General features: G+C 42.9%; 1 protein-coding gene across 1 annotated transcript in view; it reads right to left on the reverse strand.

The window, feature by feature from the left end:
* Window positions 1-12342: 12342 nt before the first annotated feature.
* The window catches only part of VSTM2B (V-set and transmembrane domain containing 2B), a 52666-nt gene continuing 42117 nt past the window's right edge, over window positions 12343-22891 (reverse strand). Inside the window, exon 4 of the mRNA XM_070953098.1 lies at window positions 12343-12431. Within this exon, the coding sequence (XP_070809199.1) occupies window positions 12343-12431 (89 nt within the window). The remainder of the gene's footprint in view (window positions 12432-22891) is intronic.

The following is a 22891-nucleotide window of genomic DNA, read 5'->3' on the forward strand; positions in this document are numbered from 1 at the left end:
ACCCCTGGTTTCAGCCTCCCATTATCCCCACACCTAGGTGGAAACTGAACTCCATCCTACCTGAAGGTTACCGAAAGGGAGGTTTTTTTTCCCCCTCCCCACCAACAAGGTACAAGTGAACCAGAAAGCTATAATCTCAGCCAGGGAACGTTCCATTTCAGGGAACGAAATCATTTCAAATATCAAGTTTTATTGCATTCCTTCCCTCCCTTCCCGCACACAGCTGTCTCGTGGGAAGGTACGTCCAGGTGAGCAGCTCAGTGGCATGACTTAAATGGCATTTGGGGTTGCTTGCAACAAATCTTTTCTTTTCTCTCCTCCCTGCCTTTCTGCAAAAGCCAGCGGCGGTGGTGGCGGCAGCCGTACACGGGTGCCAATTCGAGCGAGACACGGACTGTGGAACACTTGGCCTTTTCACGGCAGTGCGCTTCTGCTTGGGGTCTCCGCCGTGCCGCACTGCAGTGATGAAGTTTTAAATTAACCCTGGGTAATGATCCCAAAACTTGCTTGGAATCACCCATGCGCATTTACGATCCTGTTGACAAACCCAGTTTCTGCAGAAGAGGAGACTAATGGAATATGTTTTCCTTGGATGAAAGTTTTGAGTTTTATGGGGGTTTGGATTTTGGAACCCATCTGTGGATCTTTTTAATTTCTTTTAAAAAAAAATGGATGAAGAGAGGCACCAAAGTCTTTAGATTTGCAATGTCTGATGTTTTGCGGGGGGGGGGGGGGACCTAGAATTGCTGCCAGGGATGGCTATGAAGGCTACAGTTCTACTGATGCGTTTTTACTTGCTTGTATACCTGATTTTTAAGAAAATTAAAATTCAGGAAAACTTAAGGAAGTTAAAATTCACCTCCCCAAGGTCGTCCTTGCTTAACGACTGTTTGAAGTCATGACAGTCCTTCCCCAGAGCTAATTATGACCAGTTTTTTTTGAAGTTCTGATGGCCACATCCGGCCCTTGAAGTCATGTGATTACATTTTGAATGCTTATTATGCCATCCGTCTTGCAAACTCGCAGAATTCTTTCTTTTCGCCTTGAATATGCATACATTCGAATTAGACTGTGATGTTTCTCTGTGTTGTATGTGTATGTGTATGTGGGAATATGCATAATGATGATCTTTTGAGAGCTGAAGGCAACAAAATTTCATTTTAATGTAGGCTGATTAGTGTACATTTAAAGTGACAATAAAGATTCTATTCTGTTCTGTTCTAATTCTTATTCCTTCTTCTCTTCTCTTCTCTTCTCTTCTCTTCTCTTCTCTTCTCTTCTCTTCTCTTCTCTTCTCTTCTCTTCTCTTCTCTTCTCTTCCCTTCCCTTCCCTTCCCTTCCCTTCCCTTCCCTTCCCCTCCCCTCCCTCCCCTCCCCTCCCCTCCCCTCCCCTCTCCTCTCCTCTCCTCTCCTCTCCTCTCCTCTCCTCTCCTCTCTTCTGTTCTAATTCATATTTTCTCTTCTCCTCTTCTCTCCTCTCTGATTCTGTTCTACCCTACCCTACCCTACCCTACCCTACCCTACCCCATTCCATTCCATTCCATTCCATTCCATTCCATTCCATTCCATTCCATTCCATTCCATTCCATTCCATTCCATTCTATTCTATTCTATTCTATTCTATTCTATTCTATTCTATTCTTACCAACTGGATCACATTTACTGTCATTTGTAGCATCACACGACTGTGATTTTCAGCGATTTTTGACGCTTTCTGGCATTTACTTCTGGCTTCCATAAAAAAATACCCTTTGGTGAATATGAGTTTGCATAATGACTGCAAGCATTTACTTAAAGACTGCTGCCAAAAAAAAAAAAAAAAAAAGTAACATCAGGCCCAGTAATGTGGTGACAACTTCCGCAACTTACAATTATAATTCTGGGGTCAATTACAGCCACAAATTAAAAATCCGTTTTGCTAAAACAAGACACATCTCGGCTGAAAAACGCATCAAACACTGTGAGATTCATTTTTTTACTTTGCACCACAGTATGCATGGAAGCATCACGGCTTCTACTGGCCATCTATAACTATTTATCGATTATCTGTCCTCTTCCACAGGGGTGCTATTCAGCAGGTTCTGACAGGTTCTGGAGAACCGGTAGCGGAGATTTTGAGTAGTTTGGAGAACCGGCAAATACCACCTCTGGCTGGTCCCAGAGTGGGGTGGGAATTGGGATTTTGCAGTATCCTTCCTCTGGAGTGGGGTGGGAATGGGGATTTTGCAGTATCCTTCCTCTGGAGTGGAGAGGGAATGGAGATTTTGCAATATCCTTCTCCTGCCATGCCCACCAAGCCATTCCCACAGAACCGGTAGTAAAAAAAAAAAATTGAATTCCATCACTGCTCTTCCATCCTCATGTTCTCCAGCCATACACATTGGTGACCTTGTAGGACATCTCCTTGGAGCTGGTCTTGTACATTTTTTTCCCCTCCTTTAGGCCAAACAACCAACATGATTTGGCCGGGATGTCTGTCTCATTTACTTCCTTCTTGTTGTTTTCCTTGTGAAGATGTTTTTGGACATCTTTTCAGATTTGGGGTTTCCTCCCTCTTGTTTCGGCTCACCTGACTCAGGTGACCTACACAGAAACAGTCGTGCTCTCAACAGTGGAAATTGAAAGGGAGACGTCGTTTGGCTTCTTTAGCTCATGTTTCCTTTGGCATCCGAACATGTCCTGTCTCTCCAGGAAGCTCCTGGCTTCTTTGTTTTCCAACAGAGTAATCAATAGTCACTACCAGCATTGCTTGTTCTGGATCATTGCCTGGTATAGTTATTACTCTGTCTGACTTTAAATTGAGACAAACATACTATGAGCAGAATCTGCTAAGCACTCTTTGTCTGCCGTCCGCCATATAATCTGAAGGGAAATGTTGGTGTAAGGGAACGGCTTCCATTGCTTAATTTGCGGGCGACGAGGCAGAATCAAGACTTAAATTTGCCACTGAATGGGGAAAATGCCTTAAAGGCCCAAATACCTGTGAAAATTTAGAAGTAGGGTTATCAAGTTTTATGTTTGCGATGTATTTTATCATCTGCTCGGTCAGCAGGCAGTCAAGCGGCCTCTCGAATGCCTAATCAGAGGTGGGATTCAGCCGGTTCTCAACGAACCGGTAGTGGCGACTGCAGGAGACTGTAGGGAAGGTAACTGAATCCCACCTCTGTGCCTAATGCAGCCATAAAATATGAAAATAATGAAATAATGCGTGTTGATATGTTATGATACAGATAGCCCTCAACTGACAACGTTCAAAGTTACAAAGGCACTGAAAAAAAGTGACCATTTTTGATCATTTTTCACACTCCATGATCATCTGTTGGAAGAAATATCCACCTGGTTCAATTCCAGAAAGACACTGGAAACATGGAGGCTGATTAGAAAGAAGGTTTAATGAGGAACAGAACCACGAAGCACATGGTTCTGGTGCAGCTGACCACATGGAGTTGAGAGTGGGGGGTATTTATACCTTCTCTTGGGCTTTGCACTTGAGCTTCCTGTTCCTGTGCACGAACATGTATCCTATTGGCTGTTGTCAGACTCCCATGGGGCCAATGTACAAATCCTAGGAGTTTGTCTGAGCTAAGTTTGGTTGAAGTTTGCTGGGGGTGGTGCAACTGAGATGATTCAATGAAAGGGCTTGTGTTCTAAAAGGGTGTTGGGCAATTCCTATTATGGCTTAATGCAGGGGTCCTTAAACTTTTTAAACAGGGGGCCAATTCACGGTCCCTTAGACTGTGCGGGGCCCCAGATCAGCTGTGTGGGCATTGCTAGGTGGTCATGTGACTGGGTGGGCATGGCCAATTTAGCAGTCCAAACAATACGCACAAATTAAAATTTAATTTGTTATGTTCCTGACAGGGGAAAGCAGGTTAGTGAAGGGATGTGGCTGCCTTTGGGTGTGTATGAGGGACTTCTGTTTGTGTGTGTGTTTCTCTCCCCCCCCTCTCTCCCTCCCTCCCTCTCTCTCTCTCTGGAGGCTGGGGAGGTTAAAAACTGGCCCGTTTTTGGCCTCCAGAGGCCTCCGCGCATCCCATTTTTGGCCTCCCCAGCCTCCAAAAGGCAGGTGGAGGCTGGCGGGTGGGCGGGGTGATGTGGGCGGGGCAGCCTCGTGGTTCTGTGCGGGCTAGATTAATGGCTTCGGTGGGCCGTATCTGGCCCACGGGCCGTAGTTTGAGGACCCCTGGCTTAATGGATTTGTCCTGGTTTGGATCTTGAGTGAGGGCTAATCCTATCACTCTGCCTTTGTTTCAAAATATCCTGTCTTGAATGGATTTCTGCCTGCAGTATTTGCCTGTAGTATTTTATGGATGGATAGAGCTACCTAGATACTTGGCTTCTTTCAATAAGCTCATTATCTCTTAAGTGCTGACATCTGCTGAAAGGTCGGAGGCTGCTTTCCGGGTTTCTCCATTTCTCATCCAGGGAAATATAATATTCTGCCTTTTTAATATTTCTCAAAATATTTCATTCTTCTAGGAGAGGGGTAGGTGCTAACTTTCTACACAAAATTCAGACGCTTGGCCACTGACTCGTATTTATGACGGTTGCAGTGTCCCGGGGTTACGTGATTCCTCTTTTGTGACCTTCTGACAGGCAAAGTCAAAGGGGAATCCGGATCCACTTAACCACCGTGTTACTGATTGAACAACTTGCAGTGATTCGCTTAACAACGGTGGCAGGGAAGCTTGCAAAATGGAGCAAAATTCGCATAACAAGCGTCTCGCTTAGCAACAGAAATGTTGGGCTCCGTTGTGGTTGTAAGTTTGAGGGCTACCTATATAAAGGTGTAATCATTCCTGGCCTTCTGGGAAGGTGTGAAAACATGGCTCTGTGGCCTTGCGTAGAACATATGGAGAGGCATGCAGCCCTGGGCCTGGTTGGCATCCTGAAAGCCTCTCTTTGTTTTTTAATTAATTTTTAACATTGTTTTCATCATCTCTGCCTCTTTTTAATTTTTAACTTTTACAGATTGTTTAAAAAGAAACCTGGGCTCTCCTAGGATGACCATAAATAGGCCACTGCTGGGAAAGACTCCTGGTATGTTTTTATGTTTTCATATTTTATTGAACACCCCCAGAGCTGCTCTTGTGAGGGCTGTGGCAGGTTCCAAAACTGTGATAAATCAATCAATTATAATAACCCTTTCTGTGTCCAATCACACTTGGCCAATAAAAAAATTCTATTCTATTCTAAATTGCACCAGTACTAGAAATGATTGTGCGGGGTCCTTGATGCTCTCTGAGCTGGGTGATTTTCTTGGAGATGTTTCATTACCCAACTAGGGAGTGTCATCAGTGCTAGCATCTAACTACTGATGATATTATCTAGTTTGGTAATGAAATGTCTGCAAGAGAACAGCCAAGCTCAGAGGGCAAAAGGACTCCACAATTCAACCCTGAGCTACAAATATTATCTTCTAGAAAAATGTATAGCAAGATCTCTTCTTTATTGTTATCTTTCTAGACAGTTGTCAACCCTGAAGTGAGCCTGGCTGAAGCCACCTTGGAGGCTCCAAAGTTGCCACACAGCAGTGGGAGCGGAGAAATAGTTAGATGGGGTTTTGTAGCCATAACAATAAAGTTTTCCTGTGGGAACCAAGGACATTCTCACAAGTGGCTGGCCAGAGGAGGAGCGAAGTAACTAAGCAACCGATTGGACAGCGTAACCAGTGACTTGGGGAGGGGGAGGAGGAAAGGGAAAACGTTTACTTTTTAATTAGGTAAAATCCGCTGGAAACCTCAGAGTCGGCTTTCACCAGTTCGTGCCAATATGATGTATCCAAAAAACTGTTGTTTTGTGGAACTTGAGTGCCTTCGACCTTGGGGGTCTACATCTGAGCAAACATGCATAGAATTGTACTCAGAGTTTCCCTGAATTTACTAGGAGAGTGTCAACTGTAAAGTACTTAAATTTGCTAGAGACATCCTCATTACTTTTTACCTGGCTGTGAATGCTCTTACGATTTTAAATGAGCACTCTGCACTTGTGAATTAATATTCTCCAAGTTAAGCTCCACTAATCTGTCTTGGCTAGATGCATTAATTAAGACTTTTTTTTTGATCCCATCATATTTTTCGGTTCCTCTTTTTTAATGAAATAATAAATCGCGGGAGACTTGCAATAGTAACTACTTGAATTTCTGTGACAGCGAATAATGAACGTTGCCAAAGTCTCTCATTAAAGCAGCCACCGGGGGAGGAGGGCACATATAACCCTGAAAAAAAGAAAAGGCTGCTTTAATGAGTTGATGTATTGTAGTTAGTTGGGCTTTTAAAGAAGCCGTGCTTCTTTTTTTAAAACCAAAAATAATTAAAAGAAGCTCTTACATTCATGTTTTTTTCTGCTTTTGATATGTTCATAGGCTACGCATCTTCAGCTTCTGCTTTAGTTTAAAAGTAAGTTGTATTTTTTTTAAATGAACACGTGGATGGGATCGTATTCATTATTATTCTAAAAACCCAGTGGCAAAAAACAGTTTGCCACCGGTTTGCTGCCCGCACATGCGTGGTGTGCGTCAAACACGCGCTGTGCGCGCACATGCACAGTGTGTGCCAATTGCAGACTGCACACATGCTTGCACAGTGCATGCCAAACGTATGCTGCATGCAAATGCACAGTGCGTGCCAAATGCACACTGTGCATGCACACATACAAAGTGCGTGCCAAATGCACACTGCGCATGCACACACACACAGTATGTGCTAAATGTGCACTGCACATGGAAAAAGGAAGCTTGGGAAGGTAAGTAGAACAGCGATGGGGGTGGGTGGGTGGGAAATGGCTGTGCCGTGCGATTTAGATTTAGGTTTTATCACTACCAGTTTGCCTGAATCGGTGCGAACCGGTAGGATTTCACCACTGTTGCTGGTGGTGAGAAGATACCAGAAGAGTCTTTTTTTAAAGCCAAGAAGAGAATGTTCAGTTTTTAATATTGTGAGACTCCGTACTGATAAGGCCAATTAAATCTTCTGAAAGAGCAACATTTAGTCCCAAATTCCCCACCATTAAAACGAAAAGCAAAGCTACCTGTGCACAGTGAATAAGACGAAGCTTGGTTGCTCAAAATTTGTGCCCATGAATGAATCCTATGAATGGGATCCTTTCAATGAAAAGAGCCTTGGTAGTACAGTGGTCTAAGGCACCCTGTTATTAAGCTGGTTATTAAGACCAGCTGCCTGCAATTACTGCAGGGTTCGAATCTCGCCAAGGCTCAAGGTTGACTCAGCCTTCCCTCCTTTCTAAGGTAGGTAAATTGAGGACCCAGTTTGTGGGGGCAATAAGCTGACTTTGTATAAATATACAAAAGGATGAAGGCTATTGCTTAACGCATTGTAAGCCGCCCTGAGTCTTCGAAGAAGGGCGGCATATAAATCAAATAAAAAAAAAATGATGAAAGGGCTATCGGATACAATGGGCTTTACTTCTTACCTGCATTGGCAAGAATAGGATGACCCAGTATAAAATTCAGCGGGATACACCATTGCAATCACCTTCTTCAGTTCGGTACCTATTGGCTGAGAAAACTTCCAATAAATCAGAATAGAGCTACAAGGGACCTTGGAGGCCTTCTAGTCAAACCCCCTTCTCAAGCAGGAGACCCTCTACCAGTGATGGCTAACCTTTTCCGGACCGAGTGCCCAAAGCACGTGTGTGTGTGAATGCGTGCGTGCGTGCCTGAACCCCAAAATGCAATGAGTGTGTGGCACCCTGCATGCACCCTGCATGCACCCCCTGCATGCGGGCATGCACCCCACCCCCGTGCATGTGCGCTTGGGCCCCCGCACATGCTCCAACCCATGCATATGCGTGGCCCCCGACAGGTGCCCTGTCCCCCTGCACATGCGCGGCAGAGACCCAACAACCAGCTGGCCAGTGGGAGGCATGCGTGCATGCGTGGCAGAGCTGAACTGGGGCGATGGCTCACGTGCCCACAGAGAGGGCACTGCATGCTACTTGTGGCACGCGTGCCATAAGTTCGCCATCACAGCCCTATACCCTTTCAGACAAGTAGCTCTCCAGTCTTTTCTTAAAAACTTCCAGTGTTGGAGCATTCACAGCTTCTAGAGGCAAGTTGTTCCACTGATTAATTGTTCTCACTGTCAGGAAGTTTCTCCTTAATTCTAGGTTGCTTCTCTCCTTGATTAGTTTCCAGTCATTGTTTCTTGTCTTGCCTTCTGGTGCTTTGGAAAATAGGTTGACCCCCTCTTCATTGTGGCAGCCCCTCAAATACTGGAATACTGCTATCCGTTCACCCCTAGTCCTTCTTTTCTCTAGTCTAACCATACCCAATTCCTGCAACCGTTCTTCATGTGTTTTAGTCTCCAGGCCTTTAAACATCTTAGTTGCTCTTCTCTGCACTTTTTCCAAAGTCTCAACATCTTTTTTTTGTAATGTGGTGACCAAAACTGCATGTAGTATTCCAGGTATGGTCTTACTAAAGATTTATAAAGCGGTACTAATATTTCACGTGATTTTGATTCTATGTCTCTGTTCCAACCATCCTGAAAATTCCAATTTTGGAGAAGATTGAGTAGTAGAGAGTCGACCTAGAGCCATTAATCCAGACATTCCACTTGGTCACATCATTTCATTTTCAACACACGTGTCAATGTTAAGCCAAGCAGTCCATCTTATCCTCACCTATCTTGTAGAGTTGTTACATGGGTTAAATCTAGGATTTGTAAAATTTAATATTACTATCATTGATTAGTGGCGGCTCTCCAAAGCTTCAGATAGAATGACCTTACCCAATTCATGGGATCCAATTCTTTTTTTATTTATTTATTTAATTTATATGCCGCCCTTCTCCGGAGACTCAGGTCGGCTTACAATGCGTTAAGAAATAGCCTTCATACTTTTGTATATTTTTATACAAAGTCAGCTTTTACCTAGACATGCTCAGAGCAGTAGTGGGTTTCAAATCCCGGTGCTGCCAGTTCGCTATTACATACACAGAGTGTTTTTGATGATGTCTGGGTGGGTGGGCGGAGCCTCCCACCACTGCCACTACCAGTTTGCCCGAACCAGGGCAAACCGGTAGCAACCCACCCCTGGCTCAGAGATGACCAAGGGTAGAAACCTTCCCTGCTTCCACTTTTTCAGATCACTTCAACCTTTTCCTTTTTCTTTTTTTTGACACCACAGTTATATTCTCCACATTACAGTTGAATTCTGATGTGATTATTGTTGATTTTTTTTTCACGCATGCACAAACAAACACACATCCCCTCATTGCCTTGGATTTATACTTCCATGTCCTTCTGGTCGACTAATATGATTAAAAGCTCAGCGGGGCGTGAGGGTAGGAGTGGGATAGAGCCCCTCTCCCCCAATTATTACATATGGTTTTCCAGCACACACACAAAACCTTTTAATTGATGTCAGTTCCTTATGCAGATAATTGATTCTGTGACTAATATGTAGAATGTAAATGCAGAGAGAAAACAGAAAGTCAAGGACAATTTATTCAGATCTAGCCATGTGATTCTTTTCAGAAAATGTGGATCAAATCAGCATTCATCCAGAACCTGTAATTTGAAAGAGTAGATTGGATTGAGAGGACTAAGGGCCTCTGGAGACCATCTGGTTGCTAGAAATAAACAAACAATGACCTCCCCCCACTCCCCAAATCTTTCCTGTTAAGATTTTAAGGACATAGCAAAAGGTATGCCTTCATATCAACCCTCACCTTTTGGCTGAAGTATAGTCATGCAATAAATAGTCATTTATTGCATGGGGAGCACAGAGTTCTGATGTGACTTTCCAGGTTCTATATGTGCCCCATATGGATAGGATAGGATAGGATCTTGGAGATTTTCTAGTCCAACTGCCTGCTCAACTACAAGACCCTATACCAGTGATGGCTAACCTTTTTGCTGTCGCGTGCCAAAATCGGGGTGGAGTGTGTGGGGGGTCATGCACATGCGTGCCCACACCCATAATTCAATCAGCCTCACCCCCACGCATGCATGCGGTACCCCCCGTGCACCCCCAACTTTTGGCACACAATGGCACAGTGGGCCTGGTAGGCCCGTATTTCACCTTCCTCAGGCTCTAGAGGCTTTCTTGGAGCCTGGGGGGGCAAAAACGGCCTTCCCCACCCCCCGGAGGCCCTCCAGAGGCTGAAAACGGCTTGTTTTCTGACTTCCGGTGGGACCATTTCTCACCCTCCCCAGGCTCCAGAGGCTTTCTAGGAACTTGGGGAAGGCGAAAACAGCTTTCCCCACCCTCCAGAGGCTGGAAACGGCCCATTTCCCCACTTCCGGTAGGACCGGAAGGCCTGAAAATCAGCTGGCCATTGTGCACATGCACGCTGGAGCTAAGCTAGGGCAATGCCTGCATGCCCACAGATATGGCTCCACGTGCCACCTGTGGCACACGTGCCATAGGTTTGCCATCTCAGACAAATGGCTGTCCAGTCTCTTCTTAAAAACCTCCAGTGATGGAGCACCCACAACTTCTGAAGGCAAGCTGTTCCATTGGTTAATTGTTCTCACTGTTAGGAAGTTTTTCCTTAATTCCTGGTTGCTTCTCTCCTTGATTAGTTTCCATCCATTGTTTCTTGTCCTGCCCTCTGGTGTTTTGGAAAATAGGTTGACAACCCCCCCCCCATCTTCGTGGCAGCCTCTCAAATACTGCAACACTGCTATCAGGTCACCCCTAGTCCTTCTTTTCTCTAGTCTAACCATACCCAAACCTTGCATTCCTTCTTCATGTGTTTTACACTCCAGGCCTTTAAACATCTTAGTTGCTCTTCTCTGCACTTTTTCCAAAGTCTCAACATCTTTTTTTGTAACGTGGTGACCAAAACTGAAGTATTCCAGGTGTGGCCTTACTAAGGTTTTATTCAAGGGTTCAGCTCACAGTGCGAATCAGATGGGGCTTACTTTGTGAGTCTAAACACAGTGTCTTTTGTGGGAGCCAGTCTCACAGTTGCTGCCATCTCCAAAGCACTTTGGTTTTAGCCAAAATCCAAGAGCTGAAGCATTGTGGGTTAGTAGCCTTCACAATTCCTCAATCAAAGGCATTGTCAAGGAATATTTGAAGGATTCAGAAGTGGTTTATACCAGGGACTCTTTCTTTGGTTTCAAACAACTTGTTCAAAGAGCACTCAGCGTTTTAAGGACTTGTCAAGGGCTGGGAGTACTGGGTGTCTTTAACAAAAGCATAAAAACCATGTTTTTGAAATTGAAACCACTCTATCAGCTGGGTGAGATCTGTTCATTCAGTCTTCACAATGCCGCAATCAAATGGGGAACAGTTACATCCCTTGTAAATGTATTAGCTACGGGCAAATATGAAAGGATGTCCAAGATAATTTGGAACAGAAAATGTGAATAGCAAGCTATTGCACAGCTCAGAAACTAGTTGTTATGGGCAAGAACCACTTCTTGCGAGATATCATCTATTTCTGTAATGATCAATCCAGACATTGAGCCAAATTCCTGTCTTATTATTGAGTTATATTCAGTATGCAATCTTAGGAGCTTTCCATGGTCCTGACCTACAATCACTGATTTATTACACTCTGCCCAAGAACAAGCTACTTGGTGTGGTTTTTTTTTCCCCCTATAAAAAGAGGAAAAATCCTTTAGCAATTTTTGTTCTTCTAGAAAACCAATATCAGGGTGAAAAGATGGCATTTTAGATCTTGGTTAAAAACAACCCCTTATTTCAAAATCTCCATTTTTTTATTATTCAACTGTTATTCAGCAATATACAATACAGTTTATAAACAAATGTCTTACCTTGTTTCCAATCTTTTATTTTTTTTTTCTATTTAAAAATAAATATTATTGACAGTGAATATCCATCACGGTAAGATGTGCCTTTTTTTTAAAATCAATGTTTTCAAAAAGAAATAATTTAAAAAGAGGAGAGTGGAGAGGGAGGCAATGATAATAATAATAATAATAATAATAATAATAATCATCCTAACCACAAGTATCTATTAAAAAAAGAACCTTCCTTCAGAAGAGCTTTGCCCCTTTCTGTTCAACAGTTCGTGCAAAATTAATTACCAGAGGAAAGATTTTTTTTTTAAAAAAAGAAAACAATTGCAAAAGAAAAAGAGAAAATTATAGCTACCTTGTGTGAAATAGGGCATTGATGCCACAGGATCTTAAAACTAAATTTATCATGTCAGGTGACAAGCCTTTCATGTAATGTCCCCAAAAATATGCTTTACCCTTCCCCTGTAGGATGTGTCATGCTTCCTTCCCAGTCTTTCTCTGTCCATCTTTTAAGATTGTAGTTCTTGTTGAGGGTTGTTGCCTTCTTCATTTTGTTCTAATCATGGTCTCATCCATTTGGCTGAGGATTATTGGATAAAGGAGTCCATCAGTGGTTTAATAACAAGTGTACAAGCTTATGCAGCATGAAGAGGAGCGTACAGAAGAATGAGTGAGTAGCATAAATAGGTTCTGTACCTAGGGAAAAGAGAACGAAGGAAAAAGAAAATATCAGAGGAGGGAAGGAGAGAAAAAATGAAGTTTAATTGGGTACAAGTTTGGAAATTATTGGCATAGCGTTTAGGACAGAATTATTGGTCAATTACCTTGTGGTTTGGAAGAGAACAACATGAAAACGATAGAGATATAGATAGAAAAAGAGATAATAGAACAACAGAGCTGGAAGGGACTGTTGAGGTCTTCTATTCCAACCTCCTGCTCAAACAGGAGACCTTATCCCATTTCAGACAAACAGTTGTCCAATCTCTTCTTAAAAACCCCAAGTGATGGAGCCCCCACAACTTCTGCAAACCAGCTGTTCCACTGGTTAGTTGTTCCCACCATCAGGAAATTTCTCTTTAATTCTAGGTTAGATTTCTCCTTGATTAGTTTCAATGCATTGCATCTTAGCCTGCTTTCAGCTGCTTTGGAGATTAGATTGACCCCCTCTCCTTTGTGATATCCCCTTAGATATTGGAAGACTGCTATCCTGTGACCCCTTATCTTTCTTTTCATTAAAGTAGACATGTCAAATTCCTGCAACAGGTCTTTATATGTTTTGGCCTCCAGTCCCTTAATCATAGATAGGTAGATATAGAGAGAAATCGAGAGAAATAAATATAGAGGTAAGAGATAGAGAGGGATAAAGATGGTAGAGATAGATGTCTATGTGTCAAGTTTCCAAAAGATGCCCTAATTAATTCATGAGCCATGATCCAAACTTCAAAGGAAATACAGTCATTTATTAGGAGCAACATTCCGGCAATACTCGGATGCAGTTAGGACTGATCCCACGTAGATTTATGTTTCCCTATGATCCTGTCTCTCCCCTCCTCTCTGGCCATGTCATATATCACATTCTCCAATTAACCACTTTGGCTGGCTGTGAAACCTAATACCCTTCTTCTGATTGCGGTCAGGAAGAATGTGTGGAATTCACTTCAGTTCTCCCTCCCTCCTGCTCATGGCAACTTGAAAACTTTGCAAGTTGACACTATGGAGATTCTCAGTCATCCAGGTCATGGTTGTCCCAAAGGTGCTTTTTCAAGAGGCAACTTGCACTTTCTGGTTTTTCTTTGAAGACGTTTCACTTCTCATCCAAGCTGAAGAAGCTCCTTGGATGAGAAGCGAAACGTCTTCAAAGAAGAACAAGGAAGTCCAATTGCCTCTTGAAAAAGCACCTTTGTGTCTTGGTAGAGGTAGAGGTAGAGATAGAGAGTGATGAGATGTGTAGGGGAATAAAAACATCACATGGTAAAAAATAGAGGTGGCAAGATAACGTATTTAGCCTAAAAACAAAGTTATATACAGAAGGTGCATCCATTCACCACCTCATAATTTGAAGTCTAGAGATGGAGATGTTTCAAAATGAAGAATCCAGGAAGCGTCAACCCTTTGAGGGGGGCAAAGAACACAGCCGGAATGGTAAGAATTTCAGATCGCTCCACCCATTCATAGATTACCTGTTTGTCTGCATGTGCAGGAGCTTTGACTATAGGTAATCCTTATTTAGCAACCACATTGAGGACCAGCAACATGACTGTTAAGTGAAGCAGTTACTGAATGAAACCATGACAGCGTTTATGACCTGACTTCAGCTTTGCTTTGCTTTACAGGCCTACAAAATGAGAGGATTGCTTGGAAAGTTACTTCTTCATCACTGCTGAACCTGAAAATGGTTGCTAAATGAGGCAGTCGCTAAACAAGGATCACCGTACTTTTCAGAGTATAAGACATACTTTTTTTCTCCCCTAAAAGAGGGTGGAAATGTTGGTGCATCTTATACACCAAATACAGCCATTTTTGGCCTCCCAAATTCCCCATGTATCGCGTTTCTGCCCTTCCCGGCTCCCAGGAGCACTCTGCAGGCCTCCCAAACCCTCTGCAAAATGGCCTGCAGAGTGCTCCTGGGGGCTGGGGAGGGCAGAAACGCAATGCGTGGAGGCAAAAAGCTATTTTTTTTCTTGTTTTCCTCTTCGAAATCTTGGTGTGTCTTATACTCTGGTGCATCTTATAGTCCAAAAAATACGGTAAGTGTATTCACAAAATTGCTACTGCAGTGGGCATGGCCCGTCACAAAACATCCATTTGCCAAAAGGCACAAATGCTTTCTAAGATGTACTACACATCACAAATTCTTCCTTGTTGTCTCTGTCCTTCCTTTTAGGCAGGAGGGTTTAATTCCAAAGGATTTAATTCCAAACAAAGCCATTGTTTTTTAACCTTTGAGAATGCCTCCATGACAGGTGCAAAGAGTTCAAAGAGATTCTTCAAATCAAGGTAATATGAGAGGCATCTTGCTTTTTTGCAGCATCTCAGCTTCCCTTTTAATTTGTATTTCTAATTAAATCAACATTTTAAAAACAAGAACGGAAGCCAGGTCACCCAATGTGCATTGCCTGCCACTGCATCTAATAGAAAGCAAGTAGGTGAAATTTAAGATCTCAAAAGCTTTCTGCAAAAGGAAAGCAGCACGCCACCTGATGGTGGCGCTACAGAGCTACAGCTTGGCTCTACAATCTATGGTCTGCAATAACATACATGACCCCTAGATGGCAGAAAAGACACACAAAACCAGTGTGGCAGAAAATCAGTTCCTAGGAGCTTCTGATTCTTACTCCTATCCTTAAAATTCTGAATGGTAAAGAATAAAAGAAAGCAAAAGAGAGAGAGAGAGAGAGAGAGGGAGGGATGATAGAGATAGATAGATAGATGATAGATAAATAGAGATGATAGATATAGATAGATAAACAGAGAGAGATGATAGAAATAGATAAACAGATGATAGAGATAGATAGAGATAGATAGATAAACAGAGAGATGATAGATAGATAGAGATAGATAGATGATAGATAAATAAATAGAGATGATAGATGGATGGATGGATTGATGGATGGATGGATGGATAGATAGATAGAAGATAAATAAATAGATTATAGATACAGATAGATGGATGGATGGATAGATAAATAGATAGATAGATGATAAACACAGAGAGATGATAGATAGATAGATAGATAGATAGATAGATAGATAGATAGATAGATAGATAGATAGATGGATGGATGGATGGATGATAGAGATAAACTCTACCATCTAGATAAACTGAAATATACATAAATATATTATAAATAAATACAAATAAATACAAATAATTGGCTATTTTTAAACAGCTAATTCTTGAGAATGAATTAGCCCCCACACTCCAGAGCAACTGATAGGACTCTGTCTTTTTAAAATATATAGAACTGAGTTGGCACAGAGCTTCCAGGAAACTAAAAGGCTTGATTCCAGCATTTCTTGATTAATAGGATGTGAACCAATGTTGTCTTTGGCTACAGGAAGCAAGATTCACCTTGACAATTTCCATTATAGGAAGATAATACATTTTCTGGATAGGCTATACATACACCAAGTTAAAAACAAATAAACCCATATGGGATAAATAAATCTAGACATAGGGCCTCAAGGACAATTAAATAACGTGCGAGTCAGTAAGCACGAAATGCAGAATGCTGGGTAGGATAAGCCTTTGGCTGATGTGGTACGACTTCTTTATTGATTACTGTTCCTTGGGGCAACATGCATGTTTCTTTTCCTTGCCAACTTTTATGCTCTGCGCTCCTCCAAAGTCAAGATTCTGAAAATAGGATTAGTCTAAACTGCACCGCGAATTTCATCACCGGGTAAAGGTTTGAACCCAGAACTTCCCAGTCTTAATTCAAACCATTATTTCCATACTTTCTGCTTTTACATTCCATTCATCTCTTGGATGAAGCTGCCTAGTGGTTATATCTGGAAAAGACAGGCATTCTTTCTTTTCTTTTCTTTTTTTAACCAAATGGATAGCAAGATTAATCATATCCAGGTGTGGCCATGGTGGGCGTGGCCTAGTTGGCCTCCTGCACCATGGGGGGGCATTTTTGCCCTCCCCAGGCTCCGGAGGCTTTTCTCAAGCCTCTGGGAGGCCGAAAACAGCCTCGTCAAGTTCCTGAGGCCCTCTAGAGGCCAGAAACGGGCCTGTTGCCAGCCTTCCCGAACTTTCGGTCGGCCCAATTTTGCCCTCCCCAAGCCTCCGTGTGCACCCTGCACTTCCCTGCATCTGAAACGTGCCACGTGAGGACTCCTGGGAGGGGCGGGGCGGGCGGTGTCAGCCAGGATTGGGATTTGGGGGTTCTCTGAACTGGACCTTAACTTAACTTTTCCTGCCCACAGCCAGTAGTTTGATTCTGACCAACTCAAGGTTGACTCAGCCTTCTATCCTTCTGAGGTTAGTGAAATGAGAACCCAGATTGTTGGGGCAGAAGATGCTGACACTGTAAACCACTGTAAAGCACTCTCTAAGTCCACAAGTTTAAGTGCTATTGCTATTGCTATTGCTAAAAGCTATTGCTAAGTTCTGTCTTTGTTGGTAGTTCAGCTCAGCTTAGCTCAAGAGAGAAAGAGAGAGAGGGAGAGGGAGATGGAGGGAGGGGAAGAGAGGGAGGGAGGGAAGAAGGGAAGGAGAGGGTGAGAGAGAGGAAGAGAGGAGAGGGAGGGAGGGAGGGAGGGAGGGAGAGAGAGACAGGAAAAATATACTTTCCCTCTCATTGCTGTCTTTCATTGTTTTTATTAAAAAAAAAAATCTGTCAATCGATATCACTCAGTCTGCTGCTCCACTATTAGATTTCAGTGCAATCCAATTTGCAGCACTTTGAAAAGTTTTCCAAGAAGCCCCTGGCAGGAAGACAGCTAACCTCCTTTGCTCGTGGGCAATTTTTAATTAAAAGCTTTGCATAATTTCTGATACCGGTTGCCCTTCGGTGGCTTGGCTCTGTTACCAAGAGAATCAGAGGATTTGCTTCAACTTCCAGATCTTGTTTCTTGGTTTGTCTTTTTTAAAAAAGCTAACCAATCTTTTTTTTTTTTTAAAGAAAAAGCCCACCTCTTGCTTCCTGAATCCAGAAGACCAGAAGGAAAAAAAAAAACCCCGAAGCTAACTCTAAATCAGAAAACAGAAACAGAATAACAAGAGTTGGAAGGGGCCTTAGAGATCTTCTAGTCCAACCCCCTGCCCAGTTCAGGGGGAAACCCTACACCACTTCAGACACATGGTTGTCCAATCTCCTCTTAAAAACTTCCAGTGTTGGAGCATTCACAACTTCTGGAGGCAAGTTGTTCCACTGATGAATTGTTCTGTCAAGAAATCATCCCTCTTTAACAACTCACTTTTGATGATATTTTGATGTTAAGTCCATGGCTTACAACCACAACTGTGTCCAAAGTTTCCATCTAGGTCCAGGAGATATTAGATTGGCTCTCTGGAATCTCTCCGGGGGAGTAGAGTTTGACAATCCAGCCTGCAAAAATCAGGTTGATCCCTAGATGGCAAACCCTTTGTTTCTTTCTACTATTTCTGGATCTTTCAGCCCAAATACGGCAGCCATGTGGTTGACAATCTCTTTTAAGTCAACAAGCTATCAGGAGCCTAAATGCCTCTTGGTTGTAAGCAATGTTGAAATTAAAGAAACATAAGTGGCTTTGGGCACCCAGCAAACGTTTAAAATGGATTTAGGATTAAGCCTAAAGGGAGAGACTAAGGAAATCTTGACAGAAATGGAAGGGGGGAAAAAAACATGAAATGACCTCCAAGGTCACCTTCCCCACTCTTGGCGAACTGGAATTTTTCTCACACCATTTATTACTCAACAAGAATCGGACCGATCATAAAATAAAGTGCCGAACACTGCCATGCAGATCAACCAGAATCAACGAGAATGATTAGTTGGCTGTGGTCTAAAATCATTTCAATGCTTGGCCACAAGTGTCGAAACTATTACGATGGAGATTCATGCTGCACCACTGTCAAATGCTGGAACATCAGTGAGGGATCTAATTTCTGAGAACCTGTCCAAGCTAGTCACTAAAAATAAGTCACCTTTAAAAGGCAGATCAAGCGAGAGAGTACATTTCTACAGAAAGCGATGCACCGCTTCCCACCTACACACAGGGACAAGAGCAATATTGTGGGTTGAGATTCACTAGGTGAGCAGTTCAGGGAAGCGTTCCTTGCCGGTGTATCAAATGTGCTTTTGCTGTAAGATAGGAAGATGGATATCTGCAATGAGACCTCTTCAGGTGCTGCTGTGCACATCATGAGAAACCATTATTTGATTCAATTTTGGCTTAGGAGATTATACAAACGTAGCTACTAGGCTTTCTAAATAAGAGTCACGGCTTCAAATTATGGCTGAATTAGCCAGCTGAGGTTTGCTCCACAAGACATGATTAAGCATGTAGTTCTTCTAGTAGACTTCTTACATTCTTACTTCTTCTAGTAGAAGTAAGAAAGATGTCATGCAATATGGTGGCCCAGTGGTTAGAATGCAGTATTGCAGACTAACTCTGCTGACAGCCAGGTGTTCGATCCCGACCGGCTCAATATTGACTCAGCCTCCCTTCCTTCCGAGGTTGGTAAAATGAGGACAATATGCTGACATTTGTAAACTGCTTAGAGACGGTTGTAAAGCACTATGAAGTGGTATATAAGTCTAAGTGCTATTGCTATTGCTCTGCAGGTCACAGTGTCATTGTACATCATCATCTTTTAATGACCCCATAATCCCTTGCGGGATGGAGTCTGGGCAACTGAATGGAGCTAGCAGAGTGTTTTAATGGCCGGATGCCCTTCCTGTCACCAGTGCGGAGTTTTGTTCAGCAGATATATTCTCACTGTGCCCAGAGAGAGAAATATCTGCCTCTACCTAGGATCGAACTCACAGCCTCCTGATTGTGAGGCGAGAGCTCCACCTTTAGGCCACCGCACCACTCCTCACAGTGTCATTGCACAAATGATATGAATTGTGTCATTTGCATCAGCCACAAATGACAGCAGTGAGGTCATTCCTTGGGCAATGTTGTTATGATCACTTTTGCACTGTAAAAACATCTGGACTATATGTCTTGATCAAGGTAAAGCTGTAGATGCAATTTACATAGATTTTTGTAAGGCTTTTGATACAGTAGCACATGAAAAACTGCTGTTGAAATTAAATTCTTATGGCATTTCTGGACCTTTGCACAAGTGGATTGCTGCTTTCCTGTCTAATAGACTGTAGAAAGTCAAAATGGGGAACTCGCTGTCTAATTCTGCATCAGTTAACAGTGGAGTTCCGCAAGGCAGCGTTTTAGCTCCCACGCTTTTCTTGCTCTATATCAACAATTTATATGATCAACTTAAAAGCAACGGTGTCCTTTTTGCCGATGACGTAAAATTATTCAATTCTACAGATAATTCTATTGTTTTGCAAAGTGATCTTGGCTATGTGTCTGAATGGTCCTCTATTAGCAACTTCAAATTTCGGTTAATAAATGCTCCGTCTTACATATTGGTAAACGTAATCAGAATGTCAAGTATAAATTAGGTGGCATTGATCTAGCAGATGACCCTCACTTCGTTAAGGACCTAGGTGTACTTATCTCGGACGATCTATGCTCCAAAATTCACTGTAACAGGGTTGCTAAAAAAGCATTAAGAGTTGTAAACTTAATTCTACGAAGCTGTTTTTTCTGAAAACATTGTATTGCTAATTAGAGCTTATAAAACTGATGCTAGACCAATTTTAGAGCATTGTTCAGCTGCTTGAAATTTTGCATACAAAATTGTACGTAGTGACTTTTTCTGATTTAATCGCAATAATACGCGTGCAAACAACTGCTTTAAACTCAATGTACCTTGTTTTTCCCAAAATAAGACATCCCCTGATAATATGTATATTTCAGTTTACCTACCTACCTACCTACCTAGCTATCTATATCTATCCTATCTATCTACCCTGTTTTCCCCAAAATAAGACATCCCCTGATAATATGTATATTTCAGTTTACCTATCTACCTACCTAGCTAGCTATCTATATCTATCCTATCTATCTACCCTGTTTTCCCCAAAATAAGACATCCCCTGATAATATGTATATTTCAGTTTACCTACCTACCTAGCTAGCTAACTATATCTATCCTATCTATCTACCCTGTTTTCCCCAAAATAAGACATCCCCTGATAATAAGCCCAATCGGGCTTTTGAGCGCACGGCAATAAGGCCAAGTGCTTATTTCAGGGTTAAAAAAAATAAATAAGACAGGGTCTTATTTTTGGAGAAACACAGTAAATCGTTTTAAACTTGACTGTAAAAAAATACGATTTTTGTAATAGAGTTGTCAAAGTCTGGAACGCTCTACCTGATCCAGTTGTCTCAGCTGCAGATTTTCAGTTTTAGTCATAAATTGATTTCATACTTAAGAGGTCTGCAGAGGGGATCTGCAAAAGTGCACTAACCTGCCTATCGTCCAGGGGTGGTATTCGCTTACCTTTGCTACCGGTTATGCACGCGTGTGCACACTCTGGCTTTACTCACATGCGCTACCTTTGTGCATGTACAAAGCCTTCTACGCATGTGCAGAGAGTCAAAAGCAGGACGTGATGATGTACGGGCAGGTAGGTGGAGCCTCCCGCAGCTGCCGCTACCGGTTCGCCCAAATTGGATAGAACCGGCTGAATATCACCACTGCTATCGTCCCTGTCGTTGTATTTTTATTTTATTCCTGTTTTCATTTCTGCTTGACAAATTACAATTCATTAAACTCACTAAAGATTAAATAATAATAATAATAATAATAATAACAACAACAACAACAACAACAACAATAATGTGCCGTAGGTAAATAAGTTAGTAAAGCAGTATCATCATAACCGCCATGGTCTAGTACAGCCTGCAAAGCATCCCAAGAGGGTCCTTCAAAGCACATTGCAAAGAACAACATGTTCATACTTGAAGTGTCGAGGCATCCTTGTTCTCCACCGTAAGTACTCTGAAGGTTTCCCCAAGGTGTCCCTGCCTGTCCATGTAAAGCCTCTTCAGCTGACTAGCGGTCCCACTAGAATTGCTGTCTGGTGCCTGCACTCTCAGTATACCTGCTGAGAGAAACTGGAAGGAGGGCCCTCAAAGCATGTGCCTATTTCACTGCTTGACAGGGAAATGCTTTGCTCATCTTGGCACACTATGCAAAACACCCTCCAAAGATTTCTACTACCTGACCGATAAGGCCAGATTTGATGCACCCTCGAGGAGATGCAGTGTCGCTGAACTTCAAAAAGGGTTGCACAGCGGTGGGCTGCCGCTGGTTGTAACAACTGGTTCACCCGGAATCGAAAATGTGAGCATGCACGGCATCGAAAAACCGGCGATTGTATAGGACAGTGGTGGTGAACCTTTTACTCACCGAGTGCCAAATAGGTACGCGCTTCGTTTATGTGCGGCCCCTCCCCGTGTGCTGCATGTTCAACCACACCAGAATGCCATCTGCGCATGTGAGCACTGTGCGCAGGTACTCGTGCACACATACGTAAACGCATTTGCATGCACAGGAGAGCTCCGAAGACCAGCTGGGTCTCTGGAATTGTGCACATGTGCACCGGAGGCCTGAACACCAGCTTGGGCGCATGCACATGAGCAACTGCAGGTGAGTTGGGCGATACCTCGGGCACGCGGGCCATAGGTTTGCCATCATGGATATAGGACGTGATAGCGCCAGAGCAGGTGGGTGGGTGGGGCCAATCGCTGATTGGAACTACCGGTTTTCCCGAACCAGTACAAACCGGCAGCACCCCACTACTGGGGTTGCATCAGAATAAGCCTTTGTAGGCATCTGCTGCAAATCCCATGGTGATTGATGGACCTTGAATACTGGAATTTATTGGATTTCTTTGGACGAATTGAGCCATCAGTTCACCAGTCCCAAACAATCTTTCTGTAACCATTTTGCAAAACTTCACATAGGTAAACAGGAACCAGCTGGGGCTCTCCTAAGAGGACCACACATTGTTCACAGTTGGGAAAAGACTCATGGTAGTGTGGTGGAGCTGGTGGCTCAGCTCTTGGAAGATCTCAGGTCTCTTTCTCATCTCTAGGTAGGGCTTGGAAGGGTTTCAAGTCTGGGGAAGCAACTGCCAATCCGTGTTGACATCATGAGCTTCCTAGCTCTGCCCAATTGGATAAAGGCCAACATTTGCAAGAGCATGGCCTCCTAAACCCTTCATCATGAACCTTCATTCGATGGCATGCGATAAATAAATGGACAGAAGAACATCACACGGCCTTTTCTGCTTTTTAAGAACTGATCTACGTGATGTTTTGACTAAGGAGACAGGGAATTGAAGCAATTACCTTGGTTCCCATCTGTTCAGTACCATTCTGTCTCTTTTCTCTCTCTCTCTCCGTGGGTACCTTGACAAAACAGCTTTACTTAATTATTCTTGGATCTCATTTAAACGACAGCTTTCTGCCCCCCTCAATAGTTGAGGACAATCTTGTCCATGAAGTGAGCATGGCTCAAAAAAATAAATAAATGTTCCAGACTGTTTTGTTGATCTGAAAGACCTCATTTCCACGGATTTCCCAGC

This window comes from Pituophis catenifer, unplaced genomic scaffold (genome assembly GCF_029215685.1).
Source record: "Pituophis catenifer annectens isolate HBS135680 unplaced genomic scaffold, rPitCat1.0.hap2 SCAF_13, whole genome shotgun sequence".
Classification (NCBI taxonomy): domain Eukaryota; kingdom Metazoa; phylum Chordata; class Lepidosauria; order Squamata; family Colubridae; genus Pituophis; species Pituophis catenifer.